The 18,453-nt window shown below is 47.1% G+C and overlaps 1 protein-coding gene across 1 annotated transcript in view; it reads left to right on the forward strand.

Moving 5' to 3' along the window:
• The window catches only part of PAPPA (pappalysin 1), a 167,177-nt gene extending 149,313 nt beyond the window's left edge, over positions 1 to 17,864 (forward strand). The window contains exons 20-22 of the mRNA XM_048965609.1: positions 3,985 to 4,056; positions 7,683 to 7,781; positions 17,755 to 17,864. Of these exons, the coding sequence (XP_048821566.1) occupies positions 3,985 to 4,056; positions 7,683 to 7,781; positions 17,755 to 17,862 (279 nt within the window). The 3' untranslated portion in view covers positions 17,863 to 17,864. The remainder of the gene's footprint in view (positions 1 to 3,984; positions 4,057 to 7,682; positions 7,782 to 17,754) is intronic.
• The last annotated feature ends 589 nt before the right edge of the window (positions 17,865 to 18,453 follow it).

An 18,453-nucleotide genomic window follows, 5' to 3' on the forward strand; every position in this document is an offset into this window, starting at 1 on the left:
GTTGGGTTTGAACATAACGTAGTATTTAACTTCCAACTATTTTTGTGTCGTTTAAGAAAAATGAGTTTTTTTATAGCTTTCTGCTTAAAAAAATTGAAATAAGCTTAGAAATCAAGTGTCTTCTCACAGGAACAAGAACCAAATGTCATCACATTGATGTGTTTTTTCAGAATTGGTTGAGGCTTTGAGTTGCTCTGCTTGGTCTGAAACTGATTGCTGAAATCAGTGCGAATTTGCAGTGTCTCCCAAATCGTTTTCAGCAGGAACAAAAAGCCACCTGCAATCTGCTGTGTGTCTGCTGTTCTGTGGCAGACTGCATTTGGGACAATCATTGCTCTTCCTGTGATTTCCCATTTGCTGCATGTATGCAAGGGGCAGCGAGCTGTTGAAGACACCTATAGATAGAGCTGCCAAGGCTGACTACAAGGCAGTGAAGAGAAAAAAGTGAAGTGCCTCAGAAAGACAGCTTGACAGCTCTTTCCCAGTGAGTGCCGATACCTAATTTCCTAGATTGTCTGAATTTGGATGCTTGCCTTTCTGCCAAATACTGTCTCAACACGTGTGATAGCCTTAAATGGGTTGGCTGGCAGTGGGGCTTAGTGAGTAGGGACGCTGCCGCAGTGGTGGCAATGTGTTTCGCTCTATCCTTGCACCTGAACACCACTGTTCCTGAGACTTTGGGTGCTCAGAAGATATCAAAAATGATGTGAGCAACCAGCATCTGTTCTCCTTCAGGTAGAGTTTGCAGTTTTCCTCCTTTCTTCCCTTCCAAAGAGTGTCAGGCTTGTTTTGCAGACTGGGAAACTGAGTCGCAGCTTAGGGCAGTGAGGGGGCTGAGCCCCAGAAGTGTGGGAGCTGCCACCCATCTGCAGCCCTGGGAGGCCACAGCCACGAGCCACGTCTCCCTGCCCTGTCAGCAGCACTGATCCCCTCACCAGCCCTCATGGTTAATTGCCGTGCTCATTTCGTGCCTGAAGAGAGTGTTTGCTGAGACCGGTAGGTGCCAGTCCTCGTGCTTGGGCTCCAGGGGACACTTGACCCATCTAAGGTGGAGGAGAGCTCCCCAGGGCCTCTCCTGGGGAAACCGAATCCCCTCTGCGGGCCACAAATGGTTGACATCATTGTGTTAGTCCCACAATGGGGAGGGAAGCGCCGTGACCAGAGGCGCTAGGTCTTCCCTCACAAGGAGAAAATGACAGCTTGATTTGCTTTCTTGGCTCTTTGTTACCTACTGTGGGAGCGCATCCCGGCTTCCTCTCTGTTCACAGCAGATGGAGTCACAGCCACCAAACCGCAGCTGGAGCTGAATGGCATTTCTGGAATGGGGACAGACCAGGCGGGAGGGCAGCTGTGCTGCAGGAGCTGATGCACCAGGGCAGTGGGGCCATCAGGCAGCCATGTGTCACCACAGTGACCCAGGGAGGGGTGAGGCTACATGGGCTTCCTCAGCACCGCCTGGCATGTGAGGCCTTCCCTTCTGCGTGCGCTGATGCCATGTTGGTAGTGTTAACAAGGCTCCTGCAGTGCTGCCTGCACCCCTCCTTCCTTTCCATTCACCTCATTGCCCCACACTGCACTCTTGCACCTTTGGACTCTTGGCACCACAAGAATCTTCTCTCATTCCTCAAATTCCTCAAATTTCCAGCCCAGATTCTCCCTTTTCCCGCTCCCCCTCGGCCCAGCAGCAAGCTGAGGGCACAGACAGGACTTGTGGTGTGAATCTGGGTTTGGCAAACCAGCAGGGGGACACAGAATTGTAATCGAGGGCCTTTCCCAAGTGTACCCTGCTTCCAGCTCAGTGGATGTCAGCAGGATTGAACTTAGTTGGAGTAGCTCTAATAGTCTCTGCTAGTAATGAGTCATCCGAAGAGAAGGCAAAGTAACTGGGACTAAGCCATTGGCACACTGTGCAGGACTGTCCATCTGAATCCTTTTGGCATATCCTGGCTGCTGCAGAGAGAAGAGCTGAGTGGTGTTTGTGATGAAAAGCTCTGGTTATCTGCTGGGACCCAGCCTTTCCTAGCTGCCATATGAGTGTCCCACTGACCCAGTGGTGGATGTCACACAAGGTCAGCTGGCTCTCTTGTGCTACAGCCTGGGGCTGCACACCCTTTCCTGGAGGTTGGCCAGCCAAAAGTTGTTCCAGCCACTGGGATTCAAGGCAGCCTTGAGCGAGATCAGAGATCTGTGCTTGAGGAGACTTCACCTCCCATCTCTTCCTCTAAGGGAACGACAAAATTCAGTAGCTGCTGGATTTTTAAAACTGGGAGGGCCTGGAAAGTAGTGCATTTTCTGCAAGGGATTGGTCTCGCTTGGAAACCTCCTTTCTTAAGAGCCTGTTGCAGGGCTATTTGGCTCCTTTTGATAGCTCTACATGCTTGCACACATCAAGGGGTTGTGTAGATGTTGATGCTTCTTACCAGGAATGTGAGTTGCTGAATGGAAGTGCACATTTTCTCATTGGCTGGCCTCAGATACGGGAGGCATATGGCTGAGTTTTTCTTCTTCAGTTTTTGTTTCAAAGGCTCTTGAAGGGCTTCCCCCTCCCAACCTGTTGACTGGTCTTGTTTATTTTGAAACCTGGAAAAGTTTCCTTTCCTTTCCCTCCAAAGTGCAATAAACACAAGAGTGGGGAAAACAAAACAGAACAAAAACAAAACAAACAAAAAAACCCAAAACAAGCAAAAGACCCCAAACTCTGACCATTTGTGGCAGGCAGCAGGCTGGAAATCTCCAGCTGCCTGTCTGGAGCGCACTGGAGGACCGTCTGACACCGCAGGGCCCCCGCACCTTGCAGCCTCCCTGCCTTGCCCCGCTCACACAGACGGGCCCTGTTGTGAGGCAGGTGGGGCAAGCCGGGCTTGACTAATAGTGGAAAATCCGAGAGCATCGGAAAGATAAACAGCCCCAGTCAGATAGTATAAAAGTCCTTTTTCTAGCACACGCCAGGTAAGCCTCAAATGACAGAAACTGTAAAAACATGCTGAGGTTCCCCTGCAGATGGATTAAATTAGGCCTTGGATAAACAGGGGGAGGGATGGCTTGTACGTCAGGTCTTCCCAAATGTTAATCCCTTCCTTCCCCAGGCCTCCATCCAACCCCAGCCCCCGTCCTTTGATGAGTACCCACGTACTCATGTTGGCCATTGTTTCATCCATGGAAGGTAACCCCAAATGATCCTCGTCCTGGTGAATGTTGTGGTGTATGGATGGTTGTCCCATCACCCGGACCTCCATGGTACTGACCTGCCGCCGCCGCTGACTGGCCAAGCCTCTTATTCTTTAAAATCTAGGTTTCGGTATCTACAGGCAAACAATGAGTGTCCATGTTGTGTCTTTGAGTGGGCTGGTGTTTCATTTTTCTCCAAAACTAAGCAGTTCAACTTTTTTCTTACAGAAAATCTATAAATGTAGTCAGTACCAAAATTATTATTAAGCTCATACAGTGTAACAGATGATGCTGTCCTTTCTGAGTATTATTTTGAAGGTGTGTGGTGGGAGGTGCTTCTATTTAAGATCTAAAGGATGGTGAGAAAATGTTTCTGAAAGTCCACCTTTAGCTGTTTGCATCTTCAGGAAGCACAGATATGACAGGTAGCAAAACAGAGCAATGCTTTGCAGCACCAAAGAAATCCTTAAATGAATTCCTAAAATGCCTCCCCACTTCCCATGAGCTTGACAGTGGACCCCTTCCTTTGCCTTTTTCTGCCACGTTCCCCCACCTTGAGTGAAATATTGGACATGACATTTTCGGGAAAATGTTAAATATTATTTTACTCTCAAATGTTCTGTTATTGCAAGTGTCAAGTCCAACACTTCTTGTAAATACCTGGAGGAGAGCCAGGTCCTGAGAACACAAGAGGTGTTAGGGATCTAAACTTCGTTGCTTAAGTACAGTAGGGCCGTAGGAGCCAGCACACCGACTTTCCGTACACTGATTTCCTTGTCTTGACTTGATGTTTGTTTTTTTTCTTCTCTCCTCCAGAGCGTTGTCTGCACAGCGGGACTCAAGTGGTACCCTCACCCTTCCCTGATTCATTGTGTCAAAGGCTGTGAGGTGAGCATTTGCGTTCGCTCAGATGGGCCATGCTTACTCCCCTGCATGTTATCGTAACAGTCACTGCAGCCATATGGGCTGGAAATGTTTTTCCAGTGGGGCAAACAGGCTTTTGCCCTGGATGTCCTGTCAATTAAACAGAGATCTGCACCAGTTCTAACACTCAGTGGTGAAACTGGTGGTTTTTCTAGAGCAGATGGTTGGGTGACTCTTGCATGAGCAAAACGATCAAACGGCTCGATATAATTGGCCGACCTTTGGAATTTCCCAGGATGTGGGACTTTCTGGAAGACTGCAAGAAGCTTCAGTTATTTTACTTGTTTCTGACATCTTACTGGAGGACCAATTCTTTCTGAGGCCAGCTAGACTTTGAAACTGTGATGTGGAGATTAAGAATGCCAGAGGAAGGAATGATGCCATTTGCTGGACAGCACAGCTGAACAGTGAACAAATCGTGCTCACTGTCTTCTGTCTTATTTGCAATAAGCAATTATTTTGAAGAGTCATGTTTCTGTTGGCAACAATCTTTGTGAAGTCTGAGAACTCTTAAAATACTGCCAGTGCACAAGCAGCACTGGATCACGTCTCAGGTCATACAGTTTCCATCATGCCAGCACTTGAGTGTCTCACCAGGACTGACATGAAGAAGCCTTGTGGCATCTCTGTGAGGCCGGGCAGCTTCATGCCCATTTTGGAAATGGAATAACTCACAGGCAGAAGCTTTGGCTGCGTGGACATGCTCTGGAAGAGCTGTCTCTCCAACCCAGATCCCCCGACTTTCTGCAGCACCATCTGCACTCTTGGCACTCAGTAACCCAATTTTACAAGCGCACTGAAGTTATTTGTCCGCAGTGGTAGACCATGGCACAGAGCTGCTAAATCTGACACAAAACACAAGGCCACACTGCTGTGCAGCACGATTTCTCTTGAAGTGAAAGACAGGTTTCCTTCGCATACAAATGTTGAGCCCAAGAGGGTAATAACTCTCCAACAATGTAATACTTTCTGTCTAGTTGTTCCCTAAATGAAAAGCATTCTGCTGTCAGTGCTTTGAATGTCATAAGCCATCTCACGCATTGCATTCATGCAGGCTGGCTATGTGCCCCTATTCTCCAAAGAGAGCTAAAATAACATCCAGTGGCCATTAAGAAATGCCATTCAGGTGCTGATGCACCATCGGGTATCCATTCTCCTGCTGTTTAAGGATAGTTGTTACTGACGCAAACTTTGCAGTGATGTAATAATTTACCAGCAGCCATTATTACTGACACGCTTTTTCTCCGCATTTTCTTTCCTTCCGTCCTTGTTAATTGCCAGATCTCTTCACATCAATAGAAACTTCCTTCTTTTCATCATTCATTCAGCAGTGTCACTGCATCGCAATCTGTCATCGTGGGAGGCTTTGCCCAGACAATTGATAATGGCCTCTAGCATCATTTTCCAGGATCCAAGAATGGGCCAGAGCTTGTTCTCTGGCAGTAAGATTTCAGAAGAAATGTCGTCTTCACCAAACCTTTCTTCATGACTATGGAAACAGGAAATAATAAGTCAATAATACTGGGCCATTAGGCTGATACAATCCCTAATGTATTAATATCCTTAGCATTAGGGAGGGTTCCCTGAATAGCAGGCTGTAAGCAGGGCATTATTTCACTCTTGACACTCAGAGCAGTAACCCAGACTGCTGCAATGTGATTTTTTGTCGCTCCCTAGTGGCTGGAATAGAGGTTTATGAATCAGCCACGTACCTGGAGGCAGCTAACTTGGATGTTTTCATGAAAGCTAGTCTCCCCACCCCCTACCTGTATAGTCAGTGGAGAAAACAAAGTTCCTCCAAAAATGTGGGAGCACTAAGATATGCATGGAGACCTCTACAGACTTCAGCACCCAGCCCTCCAAGGCTTCTCAATTGAGGATTTGGGTACCAAATCAGAATAGATGTTGTTTGTCCCATTGTTTTCCTCCATAAGATGATCTTGCTTCCTTGCGTGCCAGTGCAAGTAAAAAGCAGATTCGTCTACAAGTTCTTGTTAGTAATTTTTCAGTGTTCATAGATACAGACGCAGGCATAGGAAATTAAAACAAAGCCTTTCTTACCGAGCAGGCACAGCCAGGCAATACAAGGGAAGCACAGAGAAGCCTATCAAGATGTCTCAGGAGGCTGAACAAAGTTCATTGTTTTTAATATGACCAGATTGGCATTAAAATCTCTCCATCGATTTATCATGTAACTCATTTATATTATATTAATGAAATTGGAACGGCTTTTTCAAGTCAAGGCCTTTGTCTGTATAAGTAAGCCAATCTCTGTGGAAGTCAGTGGAGTTCAGCCAGTCCGAAGGGGTTGGAATCTCACTCTGTAATTCTGCATTCCTTATTGGCATTTGCAGTATTTGCTTGTAACTAAAGCAGTGATGCTCAATTAGTCACTTCATGGGAGTCCTGCTCTCATCCAGCATTGCCATTATGGCCTGGAATTCATATACCCTGATAGAAATATGTAAACTTGCAAAACAGCAGCAGTAAAAGCTTGCATCTTCACCAGTCCACAGAGTCTGTCTCAATATGGATGGCCATGGCCTTTCAGGTATGCTCTCACTGCTGCTTCCTTAGGTTTCTATCATCAGGAAAATTTGGGTACTGCAGCTGCTGTGAAATCCTCCCCACCCACTCTGCAGAGATGACTTCTTGTAGGAAACTCCCTGGTGTGATTTTCTCAGTGCAGAGCAAATGAATTTTCCAAAGAGCAAATAAAATGGGAATGGCCCCATGAGCCCGTGAGTGTAAGAAGTACTATGGAGGTATGACTGTGCTCTGTGCTTAGCATCCCTTTGTCTGAGCTTTCAGAGCTGCCTGGGTTCCTTGCACCTGGCACAGCCACTTCTTAGCATCAGGCACACTTTGGATTTCCAAGAAAGATCCAGACCTCAAGCCTTTTCTTCAGAATGGTGATTATTATTCAGGTCCTGTGCAGCGCAGAGACCACATTTTCTTTTTCAAGGTGATTTATGAATTTTGCTTAATAGCTCTCCTCAGCGTCCCTCTGAATAATTTCCATTATCCCAGCTCTGAGCAGTGGAGTGGAGGAAGATTAGGTGTCATGGCCAAGATCAGACACAGTAAGTGCTAACTGGGGAACGAGTGCGTGTGGACCCCGTACTTAACTCAGACCACTTCCACTTCTCCTTGAGATGTGCTTTATACCCTCCTTGCTGACACTTGTTGCATAGTTAGGAGAGCTGTGGTTGAAAGCGCAACTATTAAAAGCATGCCAGTTTTGTTGCTATGCATTACCTTCTTCTTATCCCACATAGTTTCGGAAGGTTAGCTTAAAATTGTGAAAAGGTGACACAATTTTAGATGCCTTGATGCTGTCTCTGGGCCTAGTCGAATTAATATTCCTGAAGCATCGTCTTATGTGGGATGTGAAAAGCCAACACGGGCTCTTGTGTCCTTCCCTTTTCTGTCTGATTTGAAGAGAGAGGGGAATAATCATCTCTTGCTTTTCAGGGCAGTTGGTAATGTTATAAACTACATGGCTTTTTCAAGGCTTCATCTTGTCCTTCTGATAACTGTTACTGTTAATCCGTGCCCGTGTCCTTAGTCTCTGCTCTTTTATTTTCCAGCCTTTCATGGGAGACAACTACTGTGATTCCATCAACAATCGAGCCTTCTGCAACTATGATGGTGGGGACTGCTGTGCCTCAACAGTCAAGACCAAAAAGGTAGGGATGTCCCTTCCTGTTTTCTTTGGGAATTCCTCGGGGAGAGTTGTTTTGTGTCCGGGAAGATTTTATTTTGTCTAGAAGAGGGGATCCAAGGTCCTCAGAAAAACCTTGAGTCTATGCATCAGCTCACTATGGATGCTCGGTTCTTCTTGGTCCATTTTGCAGTTCTTTCTTGATAGGCATGTGCATTTCTCATCACAACCTGCCTTATACCTGTACAAGACATGTCCAGTTTCAGGCCATCATTCATTCTTGTTGCAAATGAACCCTTACTGATCTGTAGGCAAAGACTGTCGCCCTCCAGAGTGCTGGGGCATGTTCATCAGAAAGGCAGTTGGTCATCCATTTTGCATTTGGTGCTCAGGAGATCTTCCATCAAGCACTCTGAGAAGGGTGTACTTCCCTGTCCCGATATCCGCCCTCAGTGCTCAAAAGGGAAACTGAAAGTTAGGATTCATGAAGAGAAGAGCAGAGAGCAAAACAAATGCATCAGTAGGTCTGAACTTTGACCCATTCGCACAGTGTGTATTTGAATGATGGGATGCATTCCCATAGAGCATTATTAACACCAAAATATATTTGAATTCAGAACAAGAATAGGCACATTCATGGACGTTTAGCCCATCAGTGGCTATTAATCACAGTGATCTGGATGCAGTTTCTGGCACAGGAATATCAGAAACATGGACTGCTTGAGCAAGGGAAGGATTCCTCTATACATCCCCATATTTTTATGCTTTTTTTAATACTCATTTCTGGCCAGTGTTGCAGAGACAGCAGAGTGATGAAGCTTGTGGTTTGAAGCACTACGACATTTCATATATTTCTAACCGTGATGGATTTTGAACTTTTTTTTTCCCAAAGAAAGGAAAGAAAATCATAGCCTCTGGCATGTAAAATTTTTACCTTGTCTTGAGGATTTAAGCATAGATCAGACTGAAGAAAATCCAGCTATGTTAAGTATCTGATGCACATTAATAAATTTGAAAGCTTCAGAGTAGACAGGGAAAGCGTGGGTTTAGTGTATGAGATGATGCAATTTACCAGGCTGAGGAAAAAGCTTCTCTACATACAGCAGCTGAGGGACTGAAGTCCTCTTTGTAGGGAGCAGTCCTTTCAAAGGCAGCTGCTGCTGGAGGTTTCTTTTCCTTGGCTCAGTCAAAAACTTCATGGCAGTGCAGTGCTGTGACTGCCTCTGGCCCACCTGGGAACGTTGAGGGATGTGTTTCGTCACACAGGAGGGGTTATTTTCCTCGCTATATGGGAGCTAGGGGAAGAGGTAGTTTTCCTAACCCCAAGAGGCACCATAGGACCAGCAAGGATGTAGTCAGGAGAGGACTGACCCAAACCAGCCCCACTGGGACAGGAATGAAGGGCACAACATCCTGCTGGGGCAGAAACGGGACTGGGGCATGGAGAGCATGGGGCTGAACTGAGGGGAGGGTTAGGAGTAAGATTTGGGAGCAGAATTTATTGCTTCCCCAAGCCTTGCCTCTCTCCCTAAACCCACCAATGAACAGGGCACTGGGAAGTGAGAAATCTGCCTTCTCCTTGGACCTTGGCAGGTCAAAACCAAGTCCCAGTTTATTACATTTATCGGGTGAAGAGAGGATAACAGCCCTGCAAGGTAGGCTGGGACACCTGCGGCAGCGGCGGCGCGGCCCTGTGAGTTATTTTCCTGTCTGAGGTCTTTGACTGGAGAGCAGATTTTGGGCAAGGCTGTTCAAACACAGGCCTGCCTTTGAAGAGCTTTATGAGTAGAGCGTTACAGGAGATATTCCAAGGGGAAAAACAATGAAAGGTGTGAGAAAAGGGAGCTGAATAAAAATACTCCGCATACCAACTTCTTCCAGCACAATTTGCCACCTACTTAAGCAGGCACAGTTTTAAAATACACATTGGGTGTAAAAGCCAAAAACCTGGAGGAGACACAGGGAGGGGTGAGTCCAGCTCTGCTAATTCCAATACCAGATGAGGATGTATTTTCATACAGTTGTAGAAAGAGCGAGACACATGCAAGTGCCTGCTTTGCTCCTTTTCTTTCAGGGTTACAGACTATGTGGCAGATGTGTCAGTCTTTCAAAGCCCCTGCTAGTTTACCCATAAATGTCTAACATTTATGCAACACCTGTTTTTCTCCCAAAATGTCATAGGACATTTTACAAGCTTTAGATTTATCATCTTTTTGCCGTCGCAGCCATTGCTGAGGTGACACATGGTTCACATTTAACAGAACATAGCAACTCTGCACGTTATTTTAGGAAAGGGCTGAAGATTAGCATTGCATCATGTGAAGATTCAGGAGCTAACAGGCAAGTAAGAGCTGACTTCAGATCTTTAATGTCCGCAAACTGTCAAGACTTAAGTTTCACTGCATTCTCACTCCCCTCCCAAAAACACTTTCAGCTGCACACAGTGCTGTGAACTGGGTTGCCTGAAAAGCAAAACAAAGATTCAACCCACATTCACTTTGATCCACAGTCCTCTTACTTAATGTCTGATTCTGCACACTCCTGTTTTATTAGCCTGAAAAAACGCAGGAGGCTTCCATGTGCCATTCCGTTGGGGCACGTTTTTGCTTTGCATTTGAGCATTAGCAGCAAACGACCTTGTGCATTTCAGCAGAGAGAGGGGAGCAGGGTGGTGTGGCTTATCTAGCCAACCACCGACTAATCAGTGCTGCTGCTTAGATAGGAAATAATGAGTATTTGCCCTGCGCTACTCACAATCAGTCCAGGGAGCTTAAAAGAAATCATTAAAGGCTTCTTTTGAATGCTGCAAATGGCAACAAATAAATTCAGTCATATTCTGGGCATGAATTTGAGGCAATGGCCATCAGCAAGCAGGAAAAAGAGACACTCATCAGCTTAATTATTTGTTCTGTGCTAATTGATCAGCGTGCCCTGCAGAGGAAGGGAAGCCGAGGCTGTGCAGTGGCACCCAGGGCAGCAGGGACAGCCGTCTGCAGGGCACAGGGAGCAGCAGGGAGGCACTGGCAGTGGATGTGGCTGCACAGCTTGCCCTGTGCATGACCCAGGAGCAGCTTGGGGAGACAGGAAGGCCATTGCCAGCCAACTTCCAAGAGAGAGGAGGCTTCTGTTGTGTATCTGGAGGGGATAAAGTCTTCTGTGAAGGACAAAACAAAAGCCCGTCTCCTTTTCATCTTCCTCTCCTCCTGACCCAGCGCAGGTTGCCAGCTCCCTTCCGCCTGGCTGCTCCAGGAAGCTGCTTCTTGCTTTGTGTCCTGCCGCAGATAAAAGAAGATATTATTTTTTAAAGCATTAAATATTTGACAGCGCTTAAAGTGGGGAAAATAAATAACCTGGGCATAGCTGGCTGCGCTGGGCTGGCAGCGGCTGCATGGAGCTCCTGGGGCGTGAGACGTGCCAGCGAGAGCTGATGGCTCTTTCTTTCCGATTAGTTTCAGGAAATCTTCTCTCCAGTCACTGCTCCCCTTCACTTCTCTTTCCCTTCTCTTCTACAAATTTTCCCAGTGCAGGGCTGTCTAGAAAGGCCTCACAGAAATCAGAAACGTTTTTCTCCAGGCTGCTTGCGTACTTTCTTCCAGTCTCAAATAGCAGACTTTTGCATTGAAGTCCCTGCAGTCTGATCTCTGCAAATTTAAGCATGGGGAATTTTGCTGCTCTAAATTTACCCCAACCTAAGCCATTTGAAAGGGCAAACTCATCTGTCTTTCCTCTGTGCCTTTCCTTTTCATCACATAAGGGGTAGAACTACAGCCCCCGTGAGAAAAACCCATGTCATTCGGTTATCTCTCAGATTTTCCCTCAACCCCTTTGCCCCAGAGCCCTGAGAAAAGAAAAAGGAGAATCAACCTGGCAAAAACTCCCATCTCAAATGCTGCCCCTTCAGCCTCTTGACATTGCTGTCCAACACCTTGGAGAGGAAAACCAGCAAGTGCCTTGGCGGAAAACAAATGAGGACTTGCGGTAGATAGAGAACCGCGTGGGATTCGTCCAAAGCTTTGCTTATCTACGAGATATGCAACTTATCAAAACCTCTTCAGAGACTTTATGGCCAAGAATTCAAGGCCTAAAGAAAGGAGCTTTGAACTGAAGGGCTGCTGCTGGCTCCAGGAGGGATTTCCCAAGACTGTCCCTGTCTCCCTAGGAAGGGGGGTCTGCCCCCTCCCACCCCTGAGAAAACAGAAATAGTCATTTCTTGGGATTTTGGAAAAATAAGAGCCATCTCTCTGCTCTCTCCACTGCACAGACCTGTCCTGGGGAATCACAGGTCTTGTTCCTTTTGCAGAACATGATTTTGAGGCAGCGTGCACAATTAGCAGCCTAAGTGACCACCCCAGCCGAGGAAATTTTGCTTATCCAGAAGAATCGATGGCTGTGACACGGTGCTGCTCCCAACAGCTTAGAACTCCCCAGCCGGGTGTGTTTGTCAGCTCTGTAATTAGCTGGCGAGATACAATGAATGGCGGGTGAGCACGGAGGAAGGCCAGACACAATGAGGAGCGTTGCTTCATGCCCCTGGAAGCGGCTCGGCGCTGCTGCGTGCTTTGAGCACGCTGCTTCACCCAGGCCTTTGGGTGAACTCACTTCCCCAGGAGCTTTTGATCGCAGTGTGAGTGGCTCACTGCTTGCCATGAGAGGAGCGCTTCCAGTCATGGTTGGTTGGGATGGGAGCTTATTTTGGGGCTCAGAGCCGGTTTCATAATCATTCGGGGAGGCTTTCCAGGCGGCGATAAATTAAAAGCAGGGATGGTAGTAGCACATGTTGCCTATCCTGAGAGAACATTCTTGGCTTCAAGGGACGCGGGGCTTCCCACAACATACAGCGTTCCCAGGGGAAGTGCTCGTGGAGGGTGTTTGCTTTGCTATCCGACCTCACTTCATTAGCAAGTGTTACAAAAACCAGCGAACAAACCTTCTCTGCTCCACCGCCAGCTATTTGGCCTCTGGGTGGTCTGGCTGCTATTAAATCTTCGGTGATTATTTAGACTAATTACATTCATGTTTGCACAATCAGTAGCACAAGGGTAGGAAGCGCAGCTGATGGCTGAGCAGCTGAGCTCCGTGTGGTTTGGCACGAGGGCTCCTTTGCTTAGCTCAGCCCCGTGAGTGCAGGAGCTCGGTGAGGATGTGGGCGTTCGGCACCCAGCACCCTGTGCCACCAGAGCTTTCGCAAGCATCTCAGCTGGCTTTGGGCCATTCTGGGTCCATCGATGGGGCTGCGTCTGGTTGGGACCCAGTGGACATTGATGAGGGTCGTTTGAGCTTAGGTGAGCTGTGTCTTATTACGTAGGGCTTGCTGGCTTTGATGAGGAAAAGCCCAGTTTAAAGAGGTGCAAATGAGAGAAATTCAGTATGTTCCCTACAAGCTTCATCTTCACCCTTCCCAGACCCCCTCGAGAGGTGCCCTAGGTGTGAACCTGCATACCAGCCCCCAGAGTTAGAAGGGAGCTCTTTTTTTTTTTTTGCTCCATAATCTCCAAACAGCCCTTATGACCTAAATGACAAAAAACACTGGGAAGAACATTACAAGATGCATTTTTGTCCTGCAAGGGCTTTCACAGGGAGCATTCTCCCCCGCATTCAAGCTGTGAGGGTCTCAGGGCCATGGCACTCAGCACCACCTGCCACGCTTATCTCAGTGCCGCGTTCACTGCAGAGGCTCCGTGTGCAGCGAGGCCTTCATAGCTCCCATTCATCTCGCCTGGGAAATTTTGCAAACACTTCAGAGCTGAAGTCTAACAACAAGTTATTTCCCAACACTTTCCATGCCTCCTCCCCTGCTTCCCCCTGCCTCCAGCCCAGAGCCAATGCTGCCCACCCTGAATGGGAGGTGGAGCTGGGTCAGTATGATATGAATGTGTGCTAGGGCTAAGCTGTGACCCTCTGCAGAAGTGTTTCCCACCCCTCCTTGTACCTGTTGGCTGTTTCTTCTGTCAGTGTTCCCACACTGGACTTTCCCAGCAGAAATCTATCTTGGGATATTACCAGCCTCTTTAGATAGGATTTATGGCTCTTGACTCATTTCATGACCTGGGTCCCATTTCTGCACCGCTATGTTTCATGGTTGTCTTTGCACCCAAAGTCTGGAACGTGGCATCAAGGGCAAATGCAGCCCTGCTTCCAAAGGCAGTGCGAGTTTTGGCCGTGGTTTCATCACCTTGCCTGGGAGAGGATACTTAGGGCTCCTATGCCTTCATAGAGGACACAAGTATCACCTCCAGGAGATGTGTGCATGTGTAGGGGGAGCGTGTAGGTGTGCAGAGCTGTGTTCTTCACTTCTGTCTTTCTCAGATGATTTTAGGTAGCCTGTGGAGACAGCATCCTGCAGTACTTCATCCAGTAATAAGCCAGGCCCTAAGTTTGAATTTCAGCTTTTCTTCCACACTCTCATAGGTATTAGCCAGGTTTCCTATGTGGGAAGAGATAGGGGAAGGCAGGACTTGGCAGGTGGAAGGAAGAGGAGACAGTTCTGTAATACTGCTTTACAACGGATATATCTCAGAATTTCTGTGCAAATCGTACATGTTGTTAATGAGTTGGGCTTTCCCCAGTCTAGTAAAAAAGAAAGGCAGCAGTTCATCTTGGAGTCAGTGTATCTGGGCTCCACACCTAAACAGGCCATCATTCAGAAAAATGCTCAGTGCTTATTATTTGCAGCACATCCAGCAGCTTTGTTCATGGATCTGTGCTCCACAGGGCTGTCACAGAACAAGCCCAAGACAAAAGACAGTTCTTGTTCTAAGGCGTTTTATGGTTTCTCTGTGCTGGGCACTTCTGACAGTCCCAGTAGATGCTGTGTGTGGGTTTGATTCCCTAAATACCTCTGGAAATCAGGTCCTTGAGGAAATCAGATGTTTAATTGTTGTAGATGATATTTAAAGTGGAAATCCCACATCACTGTTTAATGTTTGGCAAATTTTATCCTGTCTAATTTGACTGTGGATGTGCTCACTACCCATAAAAATCTTTGCCTTTTCACATAATAGAAAACTGATCTGTGGAGCTCATTGCCATAGACAAAACTATTCATCTCTCTGGACAATAGCACTGTAAAAATTAAAGTGCATACAAAATCTGTAAAGGTCATAAAGTGAATGAGGCTAATCTGATCAGTAAGAAACCTCTTCCAGTCAGGCTCCCCACTGCTTTGACTGCTGCTGGGCTGTGCAGCTCTGCTTTTGGGCCCTTGGCAGTGCCCCAGAGGGATGGCTTCTGTCTCTTCTGTCTGTGACCGCTGAGGGGAGACCAGAGGGTTTTCAGAGGACAGCACATGGGAAGGCACTTCCTCAGTGACTCCTTCCCAGATATTTGCTGCAGTGGAGTAACAGTCTGTTCTCCTACGTGGAGCTTTTGTTCAGGTAGGGAGGAGAGGGGATGCAGGAGGTAGAGAACTCCAACGCAGCACCAAACTCATGGCGATTTGGGTTCCTCAGGTCACAGTTTCAGCACAGCCCACAAAGTTAGGGGAGTGAGAGCCAGCAATTTGGAGATACAGTCATGCAGGGCTTTCACTCTTGGCTCTTGTTCCTCCAAGTGAAATGTTGGCATTTATGGGATGTCTGTGCCAGTGAGAGATGCTGCAGTCCTGCTTATGCGTGGAGAGAAGCAGAGACAAAGAGCAATTAGATGATCAGGGCTAATTTCAGCCACTTTACTGAAATGCCTTGTTTGGTGTTCCTGTGTTCAGTGCAAAATGTGTATCCATCTTCTCTATGAGCCTCTTTCTCCACTGAATGCAGGGACACTGAATTGCCTTTGTTAGGCTGTTAGAGACAAACGTGAATCTAGGCCAGGGAGAGGAAGAAGTTTGATCAAGACAAATGAAAGAACCAGGAGCCCAGATCTCGCCTCCAACCAGTAGCTCTGTTGTACAACAGGAAGGATTTTTTAAGTCAAAATCATTGCCAAATCCAGGCTGAACTGAATGATTCAGGATAAAAAATAAAAGTAAGGGAAAACTCCAGACATATCTACATGTTTTGTTTGAGCATTTTCTAAGTGAACTAAGCTTTCATTCCAAGACATAAATTTTGCTCTGAATAGCCTTTTTTATTTTCGTGTCTTGTAAGGAAAGGTCGAACCTGAACTGCAGCAGATAATCTAAACCAAAATGTTTCCCTCTCTGCTGAACAAAATAAGTCAATTCCTTTCATGTGTCATTTTATTCTCTGCAGTATTTTAATTCAGTCGTTAAACAGTCCCTCCCGAGCCCCACTGTTTACAGACTTCTCCATTTTCCTATCGAAGAATATTCATAACACTGTGATATGGAACAGTCCTACTGTGGCTGGCTTCTGTTGGATCAAGTGACCCGTAAGCTCCCATTGTTTTCTGCAGTTTCTAAAGCTTCTTTGGTATCTGGTTACTTGAATCCATTTGTTTTTAAGCTTTTGGACTTTCTCTGCTTTGCACCCTCCACACTGGCACATCGGTAGATTCAGGTTATTCACTGCTTGGTTCTTCAGCTCATGAGTCACTGAGGCCATAGGTTGGTGAGGAAGGTCACGTCTTCTGGGAATAGAAGTCAAAAGCAACAGGAGAAGGCTCTCTGAAGCCTGATGTGGCGGTGAGTGTTGGCTGTTTAACGTCTGTGTCAGCACGTCCCTGCTGTAGGCTCCCCAGTTGTGAAATAAAGACCCACACCCCTCTATCCTGTTCTCATATGTCAGGAGAAAAGCACGCTGTGATGGACGTGCAGGGACACGTATGGAAGGTCTTTGGGAAATGACAGCTGTGTGCTCATGCGCTTGGTCTCACGCATTCCTAGGTGTGCTGTTGATGCACAGGGAACAAAGGTACCTTCATGGCCTGGAGAGATGCGTTTGTGAAAGAGAGAGCAAACGTGTGGCAGCAAAGCCACGGACAGCAGACATCGGGATCACTGAACAGGTTATGGCAGTGTCTGGGAAGGAGTGTTAAGGAGGGGAATGAGGTCATTCTCTCAGTCTGTGCAGATGGGAGAAATTCTTGGGAATGCACTTCAGGACAAGCAAGACACTGTTCCTTTGGCACCCCCTTTTCTTTATGTAAATGTGATGATGCAGTGTGCCAAAATCAAAGTCTGCTAGCCAGGCACTGCAGTCTTCTTTCAGCTCCTTCCCACGCTTCTGCAGAGATCATGGTCAGATTTTGTCTGCATGTAGCAGCGACTCACTTGTGTTCCTCTGCTGTTTCTCGGTGGCTGTTAGCTGTATCTTTTCCCCTTAAACTCAGCAGGTATTTAGAGAAGTCTGTTTGCCCAGTTGTATTTTCACTGATCTGCTAGGTAGTGGTTGGTTCAGTTCCTGCATGGAGAAACTGAAACCAAAAGCACTCGTAATTGAACACACAAATACACTTAGACATGGAAACAGGACCCAAGCCATAGGGCCCTACTGCAGTGTGGTGCCTTACAAAGGGGAGGTTATGGCCCAGAAGCAGGGTTCGCCAAATCCTCAGGCAGGAGGTGGATGGAAATGCTGAGCTGGGAACTGTTGGGCATAACATTCAGTGAGACTTTAAGCTGGTCACGTGCAATGGGAGTTTGGTAGCTTTGCCATCACTTCATGTCTGCAGGCTTTGGAGGAAGGACAGCCCTTCAGAAGAGGCTGGCAGCGTAATGCATTCCAGCATTTTGGTGACTAAAAGCCCCAGGGTTGCTTGAGCAGCACATTTCTCCTTGGACAGCTGTGTCTACATGCCTGACCGAGCAGTTAAAGGAGGATCTGCTGACCAGCAACTGCATGAGCTGAGCAGGCTCTTCTTTATCCATTTCACAGCCTCGCATAGGGACAAGTGGCTCATCTGAGGCCTCAGTGTGCCACTGAAATAAATCACTGTGGAAAATAATGCAGTTGCAGACTCCAGCTGATCTCTGAAGATATCACTCCAGAGGTCTCGTTTGTTCTCCACAGTGCTGCACTAGCTGATCATTACGGTCCTTTTCAGCCCAGGCCGTTCTGTGATTCTATGATTCCTTCACATGCCTGTGTTTCCTTCCCCAGGTTACTCCCTTCCCGATGTCCTGTGACCTACAAGGAGAGTGTGCTTGCCGGGACCCCAACGCCCAAGAGCACAATCAGAAAGATCTCCGTGGCTTCAGTCTTGGGTAACGCCGAGCGACGTGGAATGGAGGACCACACTGCTCAAGGCAGGCTAGGAGAGACACCACATCCCTTTTGGTATCATTTTTAACATTTAGCTGCTCAACTGGATGGCATTTCTGCACCAGAGACCCTTAGAATTCAACCAGTCTGCCTTTAATTTTTGTCCAAGGAGAACTCAAAGTAGGGGTTTATGTATTAACTATATCTTAAATAGCGATGACAAGAAACAACCAAGAGTCAAGTTGAGAAGACATTCATGTATCAAAACAGCATGTTATGCCCACCTAATTTGAACAGTTCATATCTAGATTTAAGGCGAGAAACAAGCTATTTATGTACACGTATTTATAGAAATAAGTAGAGAAAGAGAGAAAGAGTGAGAGATTATGATCAACGCAGAAACACTTTCCCCTCTCCAGCACTCACAACTCAGACCATTCATGGAAGAGGCTGTGCTCTTGGAGGACTCCGGGCTGAGCCTTTTCTGATGCTGAATGCCAAGGTATCTCATGCTCGGGGCACTGATGCTGGGGTGGGGTCTCTGCAGGGCTGTGCCTCTTGGCAAGTGACTTGCCAGGTGCCCAGTCGGCTCGAGAC

This window comes from Lagopus muta, chromosome 19 (assembly GCF_023343835.1).
Source record: "Lagopus muta isolate bLagMut1 chromosome 19, bLagMut1 primary, whole genome shotgun sequence".
Classification (NCBI taxonomy): domain Eukaryota; kingdom Metazoa; phylum Chordata; class Aves; order Galliformes; family Phasianidae; genus Lagopus; species Lagopus muta.